The following is a 16,495-nucleotide window of genomic DNA, read 5'->3' as shown; positions in this document are numbered from 1 at the left end:
CAAGGTAAATGTTGCTCTTTTTGACTGGCAGATATAGACAGCATTTGCAACTGGCTCAAATCCAGACAGAATTGAATTTGCGAGAATCCGAATCAAACATGAAACAAATACATACGGGCAAATTCATTAAAAACGCACTCACTCCAGTCCAGGTCCAGAGCAAACTGCTCAAAACCAAATTGTGAAATTCAATGAAACATCAACATCAATCTGATGCTGCCATTTTCACTTCTACCCATATCTCAATATTAATTCCTATTTTCGCAAGATTTATGTACTTTATTTTTTAAAATCTTAATCTATTACATATATAATTTTTATTGGTAAACTCAAATGTTAATTTTAATATCATATCAACGAATTTAAATATCAATCTATTTATATCCTTTAATTTGTAAGAACCAAATTAGAGAGATTATTGATACATGGAAGTAAATATCATTCCCTGCCAAAAAAAAAAAGCAATTTTTGTTACACTTGTCTATACATTTTTTCTTTTTTTTTTTTCCTTTTATGGGTAAGAAATAAAGGAGGGAATGTGGTTGCTATATATAGCGGTTCATATGATCAAACTTTTCAATTTATTTTGGAAGCCATTTTGGCCTATGCGAATCCCCTTCTATGCCAATTTGCAAGTACTTAAAGAGAAGCCTGAGAGGTTTTTTTTTTTTGAAAGTTTGACGTACTCCTGCATTTTTTCACTTCAAAGAACCATGACATAAAATGAAGTGAAATATACTGTGACCTTGAAAGAGATTTTTCTTCTCTTTTTTTTTTTTTTTTTTGTTTCCTTTGTTTCTTTTCTCAGATAAATAGGAGGAAAAGCATCTTCGTTCGATCAAACGAATTCATTTCGTCTCAGTCAGAAAGCCGAGAAAGGTAAAATCAGATAACCCAGAAGAATAATTGTCATGAATTTTCACTTGGCATCACAAGAATGACTAATTACCAGAAATAGATGATGAGTTTTCATTGATAGATCCCTCAAATATTTATTTGTGCTTGTCAGATTTCTGTCCAGAAATTTAATCTTGTCATACACAAAATTTGTTTCCTAGAAACACAATGTTTGCTTCGTATAAGTCTTGCCTTCATTGATGAAAATGCAAAGAAAAGTGTTGCGCTATTTTTTTTCCTGTATCCAATTTTGGCACAATTGCAATGGAATATATTTTTTCTTTTGTTTTCTTTGCTGATTAACAGAACCAGGCAGTTTCAAGTGGAAACAAAAATATCATAAAAATTCAATATTATTTATGTCCTTGTAAATAATAGTCACCATACATATAATACTATCATATGTACATTAAACAAATTAATAAAATATTTCCTTGACTGATAATTGAGATAGACACTCGGAAAAGTTATTATTTCCTAGCTTTCCAAGGTCAAGTGGGGAGGTTGTTTCTCTTTCGTCAACCGGAGTAACAGGCTTTAAAATCTCCAGTAAGGGCAAGACAAGAACAGAAAAACAGTCCTGCAGGCTGAAGAGCTATCTCCTTTTATTTCATCTGGTTTTTGGTGTCTCTAGGAGGAAGAAAAGAGAAGCTTTCAAACATGCCTGCAGGGGCTTTAGCTCCAACCGGGGTGGCCAAGGAGAGAGCAGATCAGTACCAAGGGAGGGTCACCTTGTATGTGGTTATTGCATGCATTGTTGCAGCTGTTGGAGGATCAATTTTCGGATATGACATCGGAATTTCAGGTACTTTATATCAGCCAAAATTTTTATAGATAGATTTATTTAGGTAGCTGTTCTAACGTTAATTTCAAGGAGAAAATCTACCGACACTCAACCAACAACCTAACTAGAAGCAAATATAGAAATCATCGAAGATTGGAAATCTAGTTTCGATTGTAATCTAAAGAAGTGAAAAGTAGAAACTTATCTATCATATTTAAATTCAAGAATTTCATCTTTGGCAGGAACAGGAACAGAATTGTTTTGTTTCACTCTGTTTGGTTTCCGGGCAGAGTTCAGTTTATTTACATTTCTATGGAAGTAATGATGTGATTATTAGGAATCAAACAAAAGATAGGCCACTGGACATAAAAGTGAATAGTCTTCGAAACTCATGTTTTGAACCTCTTTTTTTTTTTTTCAAGAGACCAGCAAAATGTCAAAAAGAAAAGGTTATGAAATTTTTATCACTGATATTCTTGTGAATTTCATAACAATTATTCACAGGCGGTGTAACATCCATGGATGGATTTCTTCGAAAGTTTTTCCATTCGGTGTACATAAACAAGCAGCACGCCCATGAAAACAACTACTGCAAATATGACAACCAAGGGCTCGCAGCATTCACCTCTTCTCTATACCTCGCTGGTCTAGTTGCATCCTTGGTGGCGTCTCCTATAACTAGGAAGTACGGTCGTCGTGCAAGTATAATTTGTGGTGGACTCAGCTTTCTTGTTGGAGCAACTCTTAATGCCGCAGCTGTCAATATAGCAATGCTTCTGTTGGGTCGAATCATGCTTGGTGTTGGAATAGGATTTGGAAACCAGGTAACAACCTGTTTCACTAGAAGCTTTCCTCCTAGTTTATCTTCCTAATTAACTTATTTAGGATTTTGGAAATTACCAAAAATTTCCTTATCCATTCTTTGAAACACATGGTTTCTATACTTTTACGAACAGGAGTCATGAGCATTCATTTGCTTCTTCTCGCAGGAAATGAGCAATGCCTAATATACTTTTCTTGATCTATGAGAGTTTTAACCATGTAACAGTTCAATAGATATTTCTGAGAATTTCTGAGCCTTACTTTTTCATGCTTATTATGAAGGCTGTTCCACTATATCTATCAGAAATGGCACCAACTCATGTTCGAGGAGCTCTCAACATGATGTTTCAGTTAGCAACTACCCTTGGAATCTTTACAGCGAACATGGTCAATTATGGAACCCAAAAGCTTGAACCCTGGGGTTGGAGGCTTTCCCTAGGTCTAGCAGCAATACCAGCCTTTTTAATGACAGTGGGAGGATTCCTTCTTCCTGAGACACCTAACAGCTTAATTGAAAGGGGATCAAAAGAGAGAGGCAGAAATGTCCTGGTTAAGATTAGAGGAACAAATAATATTGATGCAGAGTTTCAAGACATGATAGATGCCAGTGATTTGGCAAATGCAATCAAGCATCCCTTTAGAAACATCCTTGAGAGAAGGAACAGGCCACAATTGGTCATGGCAATCTGCATGCCAACATTCCAAATCCTAACAGGCATAAACTCCATTCTCTTTTATGCTCCAGTATTGTTCCAAAGCATGGGATTTGGAGGTAATGCTTCACTTTACTCTTCAGCTCTAACAGGAGCAGTTCTGGCTGGATCTACATTCATTTCCATTGCAACGGTCGATAGATTGGGTCGAAGAGTTTTACTTATCAGTGGCGGAATACAGATGATTATATGTCAGGTAAGAGATCTTAATATTCTACCTCTGAACAAATAATATTGAATTTTACTGAAGTCATCAGAAAGTAATCAATTCCAACATCTCCTAAAGGCTATAAAAGTAACTTAAGCAAGACAAGTAGACAACTGATCATTCTCTCATCATCTGCCTCTGAAACAGGTTACAGTTGCCATAATCTTGGGAGTGAAGTTTGGGGACAACCAAGAACTATCAAAAGGATACTCAATATTGGTGGTAATTGTGATATGTCTCTTTGTTTTAGCATTTGGATGGTCATGGGGTCCACTAGGCTGGACTGTACCAAGTGAGGTATTCCCATTGGAAACCAGGTCTGCAGGACAAGGCATTACAGTTTCTGTAAATCTTCTATTCACTTTCATCATAGCACAGTGCTTCCTTGCCATGCTTTGTCATTTCAAGTTCGGAATCTTCCTATTCTTCGCGGGCTGGATTACTGTCATGACCATCTTCGTTTACTTTTTCTTGCCTGAAACAAAGGGAGTTCCAATTGAAGAAATGATATTTCTGTGGAGAAAACATTGGTTCTGGAAGAAGATTGTCCCCGAATATCCCCAAGTTGACAACAATGAGAGTGTTTAGAAAACCCAAGAAGAGTTTACTACAAGAAGTTGTATACAATGTTTGTGTTTTAATTGTAACATTGATCAAGGTAATAAAGGTTGGAGGAGGCGATTCCTCTGGGATGAGTATGACAAAAACAATAGAGGGCATATGAGATTTGAATATGATTGTCTTAATTCCATATTAAATTTAAAGATGAATCTGATTTTCCATGTCAAGTTTGAACCTGCATGATATCCTCCACATACTAATTGGTTTAAAATTTTGCCTCTATCTAAATCCCTGAATATAATTGTTTGCAACCTAAATAAGGCAAATCAAATCCCATCAAGAAGAGATAACTAAGAAAAAACAGCCCAAGTTTTGGCCTTAATTATTATATCTAAAAAACCATCTTCTTCAAGTTCTGGCTTAATTGGCCTTGAAGAACTTGAAGATATTTCAAAGCATTCGTTCTTGGTCAAAATCCCATCTAGAGTTGATAACTTAGAAAGAAAGTTCTCATTGTTGTTTACGGAAAAGTTGAAAGAGTACATGGCTTTTTAATAGGACGAGCGTTCGAAAGCGTCCGCTGAAGAGACTGCCCCTGGCAACATTGCCCTAGTGAAAATATAGTGATGAATTTTAAATCAAAAATCAATTTAATAACGTTTGAATACAACTCATTTTTGTTACTCCTATAATCCAGAGTCATCGCAAATAACGAATAATGAATGTGAAGTTGTGAACCTAATAAATTTAAGTTCACTATTTTATCTATAAAAATTTTTAAAATTATTGAAAAAAAGTAATATATGTGTAAATCAATTTTCAAGTTTTTGGACCCCAGGCTTCAATGAAGATCCTCCTTTCTCGCTTCAGTCGCACCTTCATTTATACTACTTTCGTTCATTTCTTTTAGTTTACATTATCCAATTTTATGTGAATCTGTTATACTCAGGTTGTTCAGCTGGAATTATGTTTCTTTATTTTCTTCTTTTTTCTCTTAAATATGCTTAAAATATAATGGATCTTAACAGGTTAAGGCAAACTCTAATAGCCAGTCACCCTTTACAAGAACTAACTGGTATGCGTAAATATTACGTGCCTATGCTACAAAGATTCGCAGCTCAGTCATGCTTTCTTTGTATTTTGTTGAGACGTAACTTTCTGATTTAATTTTAAAATATATTTTTTAAATTGCTGCTCATCATCATGCGATGATTTTTTTCATTTTGAATTAATCATACAAAAAACTTAAAAAATTTAATTCAATTAATTTATAAAATTAATTTTAAGTAATAACATTAAAAAATTTTAATATTCGAATTTCAATATTCCCAATCCTTCTTTTATCTCTATCCGAGCTACTACAAAAATAAGTGACTTCCCTTTTCCTCACCCCAGGCTACCTACAAAAATAGGTGAATATAACGGCAGTTAAAGTTTGTTACTTTTTACATTCACAGCTGACTAAAATCACACTAAATGAAGATTTGAATTAATTATGCCCAAATCCAAGTAATGGTTCCTCGGCTATCCATAAGATAAATTTTTGTCATTTACAGGCCAAGGCTTGTACGATCAAAGTAATGTAGTTCTTCAGAAGTCATGTAATCATCATACTCGTAACTCCAATCTGAAAATGTTACTTAGATGTCATCCAATCTGCAAATGTATTACTATCCCAGTACAGAACATACATCTTCTCACACCAGAGATTATTTAATTGAACCAAATCAAACAGTGAAGGTAACTGTTTAGACTAGAAAACATCTCACTGAAACGGTGAAACCCAAAATCCTACTGGCGATCCAAACCTAGCAATCCAAGAACATGCAGCCGGCAAAAGTTTCAGACAACATTACAATGGATAACAGTCAACATAAAATCTTGTAAAGGCATAGCAACTAAGTCTATTAACATAATAACTGCTACTAAAAGGTGAAATCTCCCAAACAAAAATAACCAGAATCAGATTTCTGTTGACCTGCTTTGAATTCGTTAAAGTTCCCAGAATCGGGCACAACATTTGCCAAAAGAGGAAAAAAAAAAAAGGAAAAGAAAGACAAATAACTCGGACTGGTTAACACGAAAGAAAGCATAAAATTCAGAAAAGATCATTACAGGGCCATTGAAAGAGAGAAGTAACATTCATTGCCCTGATGAAACAAGAAATTAAATTTCCAAGTTCTCATCGTGATAGGACTCCAACCCGATACCCAAACCTCTTGACATTACAGAATCTTGACTGTCATACGAACCAAACAGCAGTCTGCAACATCCAGTGCTCCACAACACCAATACTAGCAAGATAACAGTCACCGATTGTCACTGAACATGAACAAACTTGACTTTTCGGACATACCCGAGCCAAAACTTTCTGCTCTCCAAGCCTAAGATTTGGAGGTGACACTCAAAGACTAGTCCATGACAAGTCCTACTCTACTATCAGACAGTCAACGAATGCAGCTCCCATGCAACATTAGGAGAATTCGAACCCTTTGGCAGAAGATTAAGATGACTAGAATAGACAGCAACACTGATTCCATGGACCATGGATGAAAACAGTAACTAGCTGCCTAAAAGGATGAAACAGACATCTTTCCTACAAAAAGGTAATCTAACCAAAAACCAGAAGGAAAACAAGTATTGTCTAATGTCAACCAAATGATATTGTGAATTATCTATAAATAATTGAACATACAAGCAATACAGCGGAAAGAGAAGTAAACAAAAAAATTAATGACTCCGAATGAACTCATCTCCAGTACAAAAATATTCTCCACGAGTGTGGCCATGAAGCTTTGCTCTTGATGAGAGCCCAACGTATAGCATCAATGCAGAAAATATATCATCAACTCATTTCCAGCTGCTACTCTTGCCACTTTAGCCTCTTGTTTGCCGAGTATTATATGACTTGCAATTTGGGCATTTTCGAGCCAGAACATGAAACCGCACCTCTGACTTTGTCCCACAATCATTACAAAGAATTGAAACCTGTTTATCAGAATTAAATCTGTAAATGAAAAAATCTTATAGGAGCTGCTTCCACAAAAATGAATCTCTACTAAAATCATTTCAGGTTTGTCATTCTTCGCACTCAAAAGAGATAGATACTCATATTACATGATACATGGTTAGTAGGCAGAGCTCTCAACTGTCATAAAAATATAGAAAAGGACTGAATATGCAAAATAGAAGGTTAGATTGAAATTACAAACCATTTTATTTTGATAAGGTTCCGGCATTGGTGTAGCTGCAATCTCCTCATCAAATTTCTCCCAAACCTTTGACATGTCACAAACTGACTTGGAGCACAGAGGACACGCATATCTGTTGCAGTGATTAGTATACCAGTCAAGAATACTGAAATGTTACAAATAACATGAAATAGCTAAACCTGAGATTGAACTGAAGCACTCACTGGAAATGGTCCGTCATATCCTTCAAGCAATCTGTGTGAATGGTATGTCCACATGGCAGAACAGTTACATCATATCTTGACTCAAACAGAAACTACACATCCAAATTGTTGTTTACAGTTAAAGTATATCAAAGCAATTAATTATCATGATGGCAAATAGAAGAATGTCTCATTGAAATTACCTCAAAGCATACGGGGCAGTCATGATGCATTGCTCCTTCCACGCAGGGATGGCTTTTTTTCAGAAGAATAGAATAGCAGCAACCTTTATATGACAAAGAATACAAAAGGAAACAGATAAAAGTATTAGTAATGTTCAAATACCCACAAGCTCTAATACAAACTTATATGAGGCAGATTCAGATTAGCTTACCACAATTGTTGCAATGGAAGAAATTCTCCTGTCCTCCAATTCTGGAAGAAAATAACATTATTATTTAGTTGTAACAATGACAAGATTAATAGACAAATGCAGTGACATGATAAAAAAGAAACAAAAGTGAAGAGGGAAGAAATAAGGAAAATAATTTCATAAACAATTCTAAAACACTCGGGACAAAAAAAAAAAAAAAAAAAACAGTAAGAGGGCAGAAATAAGGGGAGTGGTTTCCTAAAAATTAAAGGATGTAAAGAAAGCAATGGCACTTTGAACATAAAAGCTAAGTCAGTATCTCCCGATCACATTAAGGTTATACTTTACAAATTTCAAATTTAGGATAAATAGTGACATAAAACTTACGAAAATGACTTTCTTAGGGGTAAAAATGGTTTGCAGACAACCATAAATGCACAAAAAAATTTAAGGCAAAAAAAACAGAATATGAGCACCATACCTACAGATCCCACAACCATCACAATGATACTGTCTCTTTGATGTCTGTATGGTAGAAGCAATATTAGTATGCCAATATTGTATTCTGTTAACTCCTTTCACAAAAACACAAAGAACTAAGACAACAAGACAAAGGTAAAAAAACCCATAAAAAGATGGAAAACCCAAGATTCACATTCTTTTGCAACATCACTTACATCGTCATCAAAAAGTTTGCAGGCCTTGCAGAAATATTTCCCCATACATACGCGACAGTTAATGCAGACTTGCTGGACCTGTTCCAAATGAAATCAAAAGCAAACGTGCTTAGGAGAACTCCAACTACATAGAAAAAGCTTTTGAAGAACTAGATTCTGCTAATTAAGTTTTCCGTGTCATCAACAATACCATCACTCCTCTTACACATGAATACCTTAGAGGTTCATGGTGTAATATTGACTTTTTTCATCTTGAAGAAAATGGTTAATGAAATGCCTATAAATATCACTTAGACTAATTTACCTCTTGTTCTGTGCCACATAGTGAACAAATGACCTGGTAAAAGTTACAGAGAAAAAATGAAATGTCAGCAATATAAAGCATTACAGCAAATAAGATGTCTACCAACACAAAGGAAAAATTTGCAGGGACCACAGGGTAGAAAGAATAAAGCAGAATTTCTGGATATAAATACCTGACTGACTTGATGGCGTGGGATGTCATGTCTGAGCTTCTGGTCAACATTGATATTGTTCTGCACATAGTCAATAATTAGTTGCATGTTATTATCATTGAAATTAATAAAGGAAACTATGTTTTCAGGGTGATAGAATCACAACTTTCTAGTTCGATATTAGAATGATTTTTCATTGCTAGTGATAGATATTTTCAATAAAAGTACGTAAATATTTAGAAGTTCATAGAACTTGAAAGGTATCACGAAACAAACTAAGTAAAAATGCATGATAAACACTCAAATTATCTACTTGCATCTTAGCAATGGCATTCTCAAACAACAATGTCATATGATAACAATTTATCTTAACAATAAAATGTTTAAGGATGAGAACAAACCTTTGCCTCATTATGACAGTGGCGACAATCAAAGATCTCACCACAACAAGGAGCTCTAATACGGCACCTTCTTTGATAATGTGAGCAACTGGAGAAAAAGGGAAAAAATAACAGCACATGATGTTAGCCAACAAACAAAGAAACCTGAATGGAAATAAATTAATCTGAAGCAAAGATTAGAGCTTACCCGTACTCCATAAAACCCTTCTCCAGCAATTCTGTTGCCTCTGCATTGCTTGATTCATCCCCACCAGACTGCTGTGAGCATGACCCTCCAACCTCTTCTTCATTTACTTTGCAACATTCATTTTGATGGTGACAAAGCTCTATTACTTCAGATCCAGAATGCTTATTTTCCACTTCCTCCATTGAAAATGATATCTTCAGATCAAACCTTATCCTTATCTGTCTAACAGCTGGCAATAAGCCTAGAAACCTGCAAACAGTAAAACATTTAGCAAAGATCCTAAGATTTTAAAGATATCTAGTGGCTTGAACAAGCCAGGCAAACACTCCATGACATTGTTGCTTTCTTCAACACTGCTGCAGACCAATCGAATCCTCAACAAAATAATCCAACGTTGAACAGCTCCAATCAGCATTACTCCAAGAGAAGGATTCATCAAAATAAGTAGAACTACTATAATCCCACACAAATAACAACAATGCAGCACTGAGGAACTCCAGAGCCTCCAGCAGTGAGCAGAAAGCAATAGCATTGCATGGTGACTTGATTTCTTGAAGTTCTGGACCCAAATCCAACTATAATGGAAATAGACATCCCAACCTATGGTAAAAGCAACAGATCACAGAATCAAACATATTCTATAATGCAAAATAAAAACAGAGGAAAAAGAGTGATTGATTGCAAAGTTTTGCTCTGTTATTTTCCACAAGGACAAGCCTACCTCCAGCATTTCTGCACCAAGTCTCCTTTGACAATTGTAATTACTCGTCACTTAATACCTTCACATCCTTACAACTTGAGAAGGTGTATCTTCATATAGAATTGAACATACTTCAACCTAATTATTTCTCTCCAAAAATCAAGTTCTACGCAGGAAACTCCAAACAACCACAAGATTTGCGGTCATGAGTAAACCAAACTAGTAGTTTACCATGAATTAAGGTACCTCATATCAAGGAAGATAGGAAGATTTCATGCACACCCTATTAGAAGAGATTTTTCTGTTTATTGTTAGTTAGAAATCCACCCTCCTAGGGTTTTTGGAAGAATTGTAACTCGGTGAATAAAAAGGCTGACCCCATAATTTGGGGACATGGCAATGACCTTGTCTATAAGTTATCGTCACTCTTCAAGAGATTTGAAAGGAATCGAAGTTTATAAGGAAAAAAGAACCATGAATGAACAGCAAAGTGATGATACACCTAAAAGCATGTTTTCATCACTATAAAGGTTCAAATGTGATGAAGACATAGAAAATGGCAATTTGGAGAGCTATCCATTGGCGGAGATGTAAAAGACAAGCTTAGCATCCCAAACGCTTAATCCCTTGATTAAGTAGATCAACAAATTCCACAACCTGTAAGGGTAGTGAAGCTCTGCAGAAAACTGTTATGCAAACCAACTAATTCGAAAGGGTTCACCAACCTAAGCATCTTCAACACCTGTAGCTAATTTAAGAGGAAAAAACAAAGATCTGCATGCAAATCCCTAATAAATTCCAATCATAAGCTGCAGGAACCATTTAAATTCAAAAAACAGAAGTCAAAGTTGCGGTGTTCTTGATTAGCTAACATTCAACCACATATTCCAAGCGGCTAAGTAAACAAATGTTCTAGTTTCCCACACACATAGCTGTCACAATCTCAAAAGTCTCTTCTATGGCACTTTCTTGCAGAGAGAAAGATATCATAATATGTCACAAGATCAACTTTCCAAAGCAACCCCTAAAATGATAAAGTTATTATTATTCTTTTATAGTTTGTTCAAGGAAGAGACAAAAGCTATTCAAACCCGAAAAGAAATCACATCTTGTGTTAGACAATAAAAACATTGGCCACCAAGCAAAAGGCAGACTAATTATAAAAAATAATACAGTTTCATCAGTTTGTTTTCCCCATTCTACACCCACTTGCAGACCTATGAAACATAAATTTAAAACTTTTAGTTTTAATACTATACAAAACTAATCAATTTTCTCTATCATGTCATCCATGTAAATGCCTTCATGATGTATCATTTGGGTTGGCCATATACTCCCATAAACAAATAATGACACAAAAAACTCCATAATTTCATAGTTAATAAACGGTATTGCTTTGCAACAAGCAATATCTAAGCTAGTATCCTTCATAGTACAAAAGGAACTGACATGCAACGCTTATGCTGAAGGCTCCAAACAGTCACATAGTGAGGAAATACTCTAATAAACACTACAAATGACACAAATGACATCCACACGAAAAGACAAAAAAATTCTAATAAAAGGAATCAACTAACACTGTAAAAATAAGCCGTAAATGAAAGAAATTTCATGTCTAAACTTAAATTCCTACCTACCACTGCAAACAGAAATTAGCAGCAACATGACGCGGACAATAACAAAACAACAACAGCAGCGGCAGCAAAAACAACACAACCATGACCTCAAATCAATAAGGCAGTAAACAAGTTAAAAACTATATTTAATATCACACATAATTCTATGCAAAATCAAATTAGACCAAAATATACAATAAATCAATAATTCACGATCTTATGCTAAAGAGGAGCCACAGATTCAATTATCTAACATTAGTGCACCAAGGTTGATCCTCAATTAGATCACATTAAGCCAATCAGTTCTCTTCAGTCCTATTACTTCGCTTTGATTATTAAGTAATCACAAGAAGATAAAGAAACTTGAAACCATAAATTTCCTCTATATTTTTTCTATAAAAGAACCAAAATCTTTTGAAAACGTTTCAGTTCCCCTCCTCAAGAGGGAATACCGTTTTCAAGAAACTTTCCCTTCTTTTTCGTTCGATCTTCTCAGAAACCAAACAGAAAATGAATCGACTAAGAAAGAAAATCAATAAATTACCTTTTTCAACAATAACATTTGCCTGACACAGTACCTAAACAAATAATTCAACAATAATCAAATCAAAATAATTAACTTAAACAATTTTTTTATAAAATAACGAACTTTCAATCCCGGAGAATCGCCCCGATTTGAATAACAACAACGGCGTGATCCCGATGAGAACGTCCAATCGCAAATATATCGTTTCAGTTTCTCAAACCGAGCCTTTTCCTTTCTTTTTTTTTTTTTTTTTTGGTTATAAAATAAAAATGATAATAATGTGATTGTTAAAATTATAGATCAAAGCACACTTTATATAGCTGTTGAAAGAAAGGAGAGAAAATCGGTTTCTTCGAGTTCTGGATACTTCGAAAATTTTTGGCCTTTTTGAAATACGGAAGTGAAAACTGTTAGGATTCTGGTTTCCTTCATGTCATTGCTGTCATAGTTGACAATTTAAACGTCAAAATGACGTATTCACCCTCCCCTGACTTCAAAATATCTCATTTCACTTTTGTAACTTAAAAGCGCAACTATCACCTGCAAACGCAACATTTTATAAAACTTGCACCCTCATTATCAAAAGTTGGATTAAACAAAACTTTGACTCGAACGAGCAAAGAGTAGAGAGTTAAATTGCTTACCCTGAGTTTGACCGTAGGATTATGTGTTTAACATACTATCGGTCGGTGAAATAGGACGGTCCGAGAAATTATTTTTCGAAGGGGAAATGGACGGTCAAGATCTGATATACCTGCAAAATTAGGCAAGGACACGCTTTGAAAATTTTGACTGAGGTATCAGATTCAGGACACGTGTTTTCAGCCTGATGGAGGATTTTTGGGTTAAAAATGAGCAAGAATGATCTGTCACGTAATTTATTAATAGTTTATTATAAAATTTTCCAACGCATATCCTGCGATCCAATCCATAAACCCGATGGATTTCAATCTAATATAGAAGGTTGATACGCTACGTGGATTATGCATAACCTTTGGGGTTAATCATGATTTAGTACCGTGAAGCATAAACTTAAACATCAAGTATTAAAATTGATTAAAAATTGCAACTTTGGACCAGAACAATAAAAAGTGTTTGATGCACATTTTCCACAAACTGAAAAGAATAAAATAGATACAATGTCATTAGACGTGCCCTCGAACTGGTGAACATTCTTTTCGTAACATTCTCATTAAAAACAGAACTGTTATTTTGATTCTAAGTTTTTACATAAGAAGAATGATTTGTTAATCAATTTCTAAATCAAAATCCAAAATCTAAGTAGCAATTTTCTGCAAAAAAGTAATTTAAATTTGAATGGTGGATATTTTAAAGAAAAAAAGTCGATTAATTGAACATTTTGCAAAAAAAAAAAATGAAAAGGTTTAATGTATTTACAGATTTACATTTGAATTTATCAAAATTTAAATCCTATTATTAACATTTAAAATATAATATTATACCAATATATCATAAGATTGTTTAACACTGTATTCACAAATTTAAAATAATCAAAATACATCAAGTTAAAATATAAACATGATTTCACTAATTTGATTTTATAAAAATTGTCGGAAAATGTTAGAATGGCTTAACTATTATAATAATAATAACAATAATAATAATAATAATAATAATAATAATAATAATACTTTATTAAGCAATATCTAAAAAAAGGTTTATTAATAAAATTAGTTGAATAATAATAATAATAATACTTTATTAAGCAATATCTAAAAAAAAGTTTATTAATAAAATTAGTTGAATAATAATAATAATAATAAACTTTCTCAAGCAATGTCTAAAAAAAGTTTATAAATAAAATTATTCAAAGCAATTTTTTACAATTATGAACAAAAAATTGAAGGCTTAGATGGGATAGAGATGAGATAATCTGGATTTGGTGTATTGAAGTTGAAATAGATTGCTACAGGTGTTGAGAACATTTTGTTGCATTCTACTCCAAAAAAAAAAAAAAAAGAACCCTACAATACTCTGCCGGGCATAATCCTATTTGTTGGCTTACCATTTAGCTCATAAGGGACTGACATGTATAACATTTTCTAAATATGAGTAATATTGTGTTGATTGAATGAAAAAGTTGAGGAAAAACTAAATAAAACAGAGACAGATCATCTAGGTAGAGGGACACGTGACGTGACGAGCCATTTTTCTTTCCGACGTGGACAGCGTTTTATTTTAGTTAGTCTTTTTATATTATTTTTAAAATTATTACGGTAATTTAATTATTATATTTAGTATTATTAAAAATTAAATTTTATTTGAAAGTATTAAAAAAATCATATATTGTAATAATTATATAAAGTAATAATTTTAATATTATTTAAATAATAATTTATAAAATATTAATAATATTTTATTTACATTATAATAAAATACAATTAAATTATTAAATTAACAAATATACTTATCGATAGGTAAATTAATTTTTATATAATTTATTATGTAAAAAAATTGAATTAAAAAATAAAACTTATACATTAAAATCATAATAAAAAATAAAAATAATATTTTATATAACATTAAAAATTAAAAAACACACATAAATTATTTTTTAATTTATCATAACCAATATTGATTTGAAAATATAAAAATTTACAATATAAAATGATTAAAATTTTGAACAAAGATAAATTTTTAATTCGCATAAAAAATTTTTACTCTTGCATGAGAATTAAAACACTTTTTAAGGTAATATATGATCATTTTCAATAATTTAAGATCATTGTAAAATAAAACCATCCAATGTTTACCAAAAAATGATGGTCTAATTAGTAGCCATGTGTAGATCATCGTGTTTTTAAATAATCACCTCGAACCAAACATCACTTTAAAAAAAACATTTGGTTTAGGATGCTCAATTTAAAAATCACAATAATCTACGGTCAATAATTAAATCTCCTTGTTTGATAATAATATGAATCTTATGTGGTAGTGATTTTAAATTAGTGGGATGATGAGACCATTACTTTGAGAAATGATTTTATTCCCATTTTAAAAGATGAAAAGTTCTATCATCGAAAGAAAATAATTTTTAATATTATTTTTTGATTAATTTACCTTAATGGTAGTGAGAATAAATATATAATTCCTTCCAAATTTAAGTTTCTTTGTTTCACAAAAAATAATATCCAAAAAATTATTTCTAAAAAATACTTACATTTTTTTAATTGAAAGAGATTTTTTGTTGTTTGGATGAATTAATGAAAAATATTTTTCATTATTTGATTTTTTTTAAAAAGCTATTTTTTTCAAATAATATTAATATAACTATTAAAATATTAAAAATTATTTATTATTAAAATATATTGAAATTATTTATTATTAAAATTATTAATATTAAAAATAATTATATTTTAATAATATTTAATATTAAAATATTATGTTAATGAAAAAAACTTAAAATAAAACTATTTATTATTCTTTGTATTATTTATTAATATATTATAATATTATTTATTAACAATATTTATTAATATATTATATTAATTGTATATTATTCATTAATAATATATTATTTATTTATATATTATTATAATATTTTATTAATTAAATTAATAATATTTATTATTATATTATTTTTAATATAATACTATTTATTAATATATCATAATATTATTTATTAATATATGATTTATTAATATAGTATTATTTATTTATATAATATTATTTATTAATATTAATATATTAGTATAATATTTATTTATAATAATATTTATTAACATATGATTTATTAATATAATATTATTTATGAATATATTATAATATTATTTATTAATATTATTTATTAATAGTATTTTATTTATCCATATAATATTATTTATTTATTAATAATATTATTTATAAGCAAAATTATGCTTAAAAGTATTGATAAATAGTTCTACTTATAAATAGCTTTTTTTTCAAAAAAAATACTTTTATTTTTAAATTTGTAAAATAATTCAAAAAAATAGCTTAATTTTTCATTAATCAGTAAGTTATTTTTTGTTGACCAATCAATTTTCTGCTAAATAAATACTTAAAAATGTAAAAATTATTTTTTACAAAATAATTTTAGCTTTAATTTTTATAACCAGACTTTCCATGGATAAATTAATTATTCTCTTATTCTTTACTTGGTACGATTTATGTCTTTTAGTATATATCATTAAATTTTGCAA

At 31.6% G+C, this 16,495-nt stretch overlaps 2 protein-coding genes across 9 annotated transcripts; one reads left to right on the top strand and one right to left on the bottom strand.

Moving 5' to 3' along the window:
* Positions 1 to 593: 593 nt before the first annotated feature.
* Positions 594 to 4,212, top strand: LOC111285107 (sugar transport protein 7-like). 5 transcript variants are annotated; one of them, XM_089762462.1, is made up of 6 exons: positions 607 to 879; positions 1,352 to 1,702; positions 2,186 to 2,505; positions 2,786 to 3,218; positions 3,300 to 3,412; positions 3,572 to 4,212. In XM_089762462.1, exons 2-6 carry the CDS (start codon positions 1,558 to 1,560, stop codon positions 4,010 to 4,012), a joined length of 1,452 nt encoding a protein of 483 aa, XP_089618588.1. In that variant the 5' UTR covers positions 607 to 879; positions 1,352 to 1,557; the 3' UTR covers positions 4,013 to 4,212. The 5 variants fall into 5 exon arrangements, with proteins under 5 accessions (XP_089618587.1, XP_022730086.1, XP_089618588.1 ...); XM_089762461.1 differs by having other exon boundaries at positions 594 to 879; positions 1,532 to 1,702; positions 2,786 to 3,412; XM_022874351.2 differs by having other exon boundaries at positions 594 to 879; positions 2,786 to 3,412.
* Positions 4,213 to 6,059: 1,847 nt separating this feature from the next.
* Positions 6,060 to 12,603, bottom strand: LOC111284242 (putative E3 ubiquitin-protein ligase RZFP34). 4 transcript variants are annotated; one of them, XM_089762459.1, is made up of 12 exons: positions 10,194 to 12,603; positions 9,473 to 10,072; positions 9,286 to 9,373; positions 8,906 to 8,965; positions 8,734 to 8,766; positions 8,430 to 8,507; positions 8,234 to 8,317; positions 7,774 to 7,814; positions 7,583 to 7,665; positions 7,401 to 7,492; positions 7,198 to 7,309; positions 6,060 to 6,973 (listed from the first exon to the last, which is right to left on the bottom strand). In XM_089762459.1, the coding sequence occupies exons 2-12, from the start codon at positions 9,573 to 9,575 to the stop codon at positions 6,863 to 6,865; spliced, it is 885 nt and encodes a 294-aa protein (XP_089618585.1). In that variant the 5' UTR covers positions 9,576 to 10,072; positions 10,194 to 12,603; the 3' UTR covers positions 6,060 to 6,862. The 4 variants fall into 4 exon arrangements, with proteins under 4 accessions (XP_089618585.1, XP_089618584.1, XP_022728703.1 ...); XM_089762458.1 differs by having other exon boundaries at positions 8,234 to 8,277; XM_022872968.2 differs by having other exon boundaries at positions 8,234 to 8,277; positions 9,473 to 9,721; positions 12,438 to 12,603.
* Positions 12,604 to 16,495: the final 3,892 nt, after the last annotated feature.

The sequence above is a fragment of the Durio zibethinus genome, chromosome 6, assembly GCF_047325235.1.
Source record: "Durio zibethinus cultivar Kanyao isolate XHJ-2024 chromosome 6, ASM4732523v1, whole genome shotgun sequence".
NCBI classification, from domain to species: Eukaryota; Viridiplantae; Streptophyta; class Magnoliopsida; order Malvales; family Malvaceae; genus Durio; species Durio zibethinus.
The sequence above is the reverse complement of the archived record's forward strand: the minus strand, read 5'-3'. Positions and strand labels throughout refer to the sequence as shown.

Bases quoted from the DNA above. Each gene is read 5' to 3' on its own strand.
- LOC111285107 (XM_089762461.1), top strand. From the start codon at position 1,558: ATGCCTGCAGGGGCTTTAGCTCCAACCGGGGTGGCCAAGGAGAGAGCA. The intron at 1,703-2,185 runs GTACTTTATATC...AATTATTCACAG, and splicing joins ATATGACATCGGAATTTCAG to GCGGTGTAACATCCATGGAT. The intron at 3,413-3,571 runs GTAAGAGATCTT...CCTCTGAAACAG, and splicing joins TACAGATGATTATATGTCAG to GTTACAGTTGCCATAATCTT.
- LOC111284242 (XM_089762458.1), bottom strand. From the start codon at position 9,654: ATGGAGGAAGTGGAAAATAAGCATTCTGGATCTGAAGTAATAGAGCTT. The intron at 8,508-8,733 runs GTAAATTAGTCT...CATTTGGAACAG, and splicing joins TATGTGGCACAGAACAAGAG to GTCCAGCAAGTCTGCATTAA. The intron at 7,666-7,773 runs GTAAGCTAATCT...TGTCATATAAAG, and splicing joins CTTCCATTGCAACAATTGTG to GTTGCTGCTATTCTATTCTT.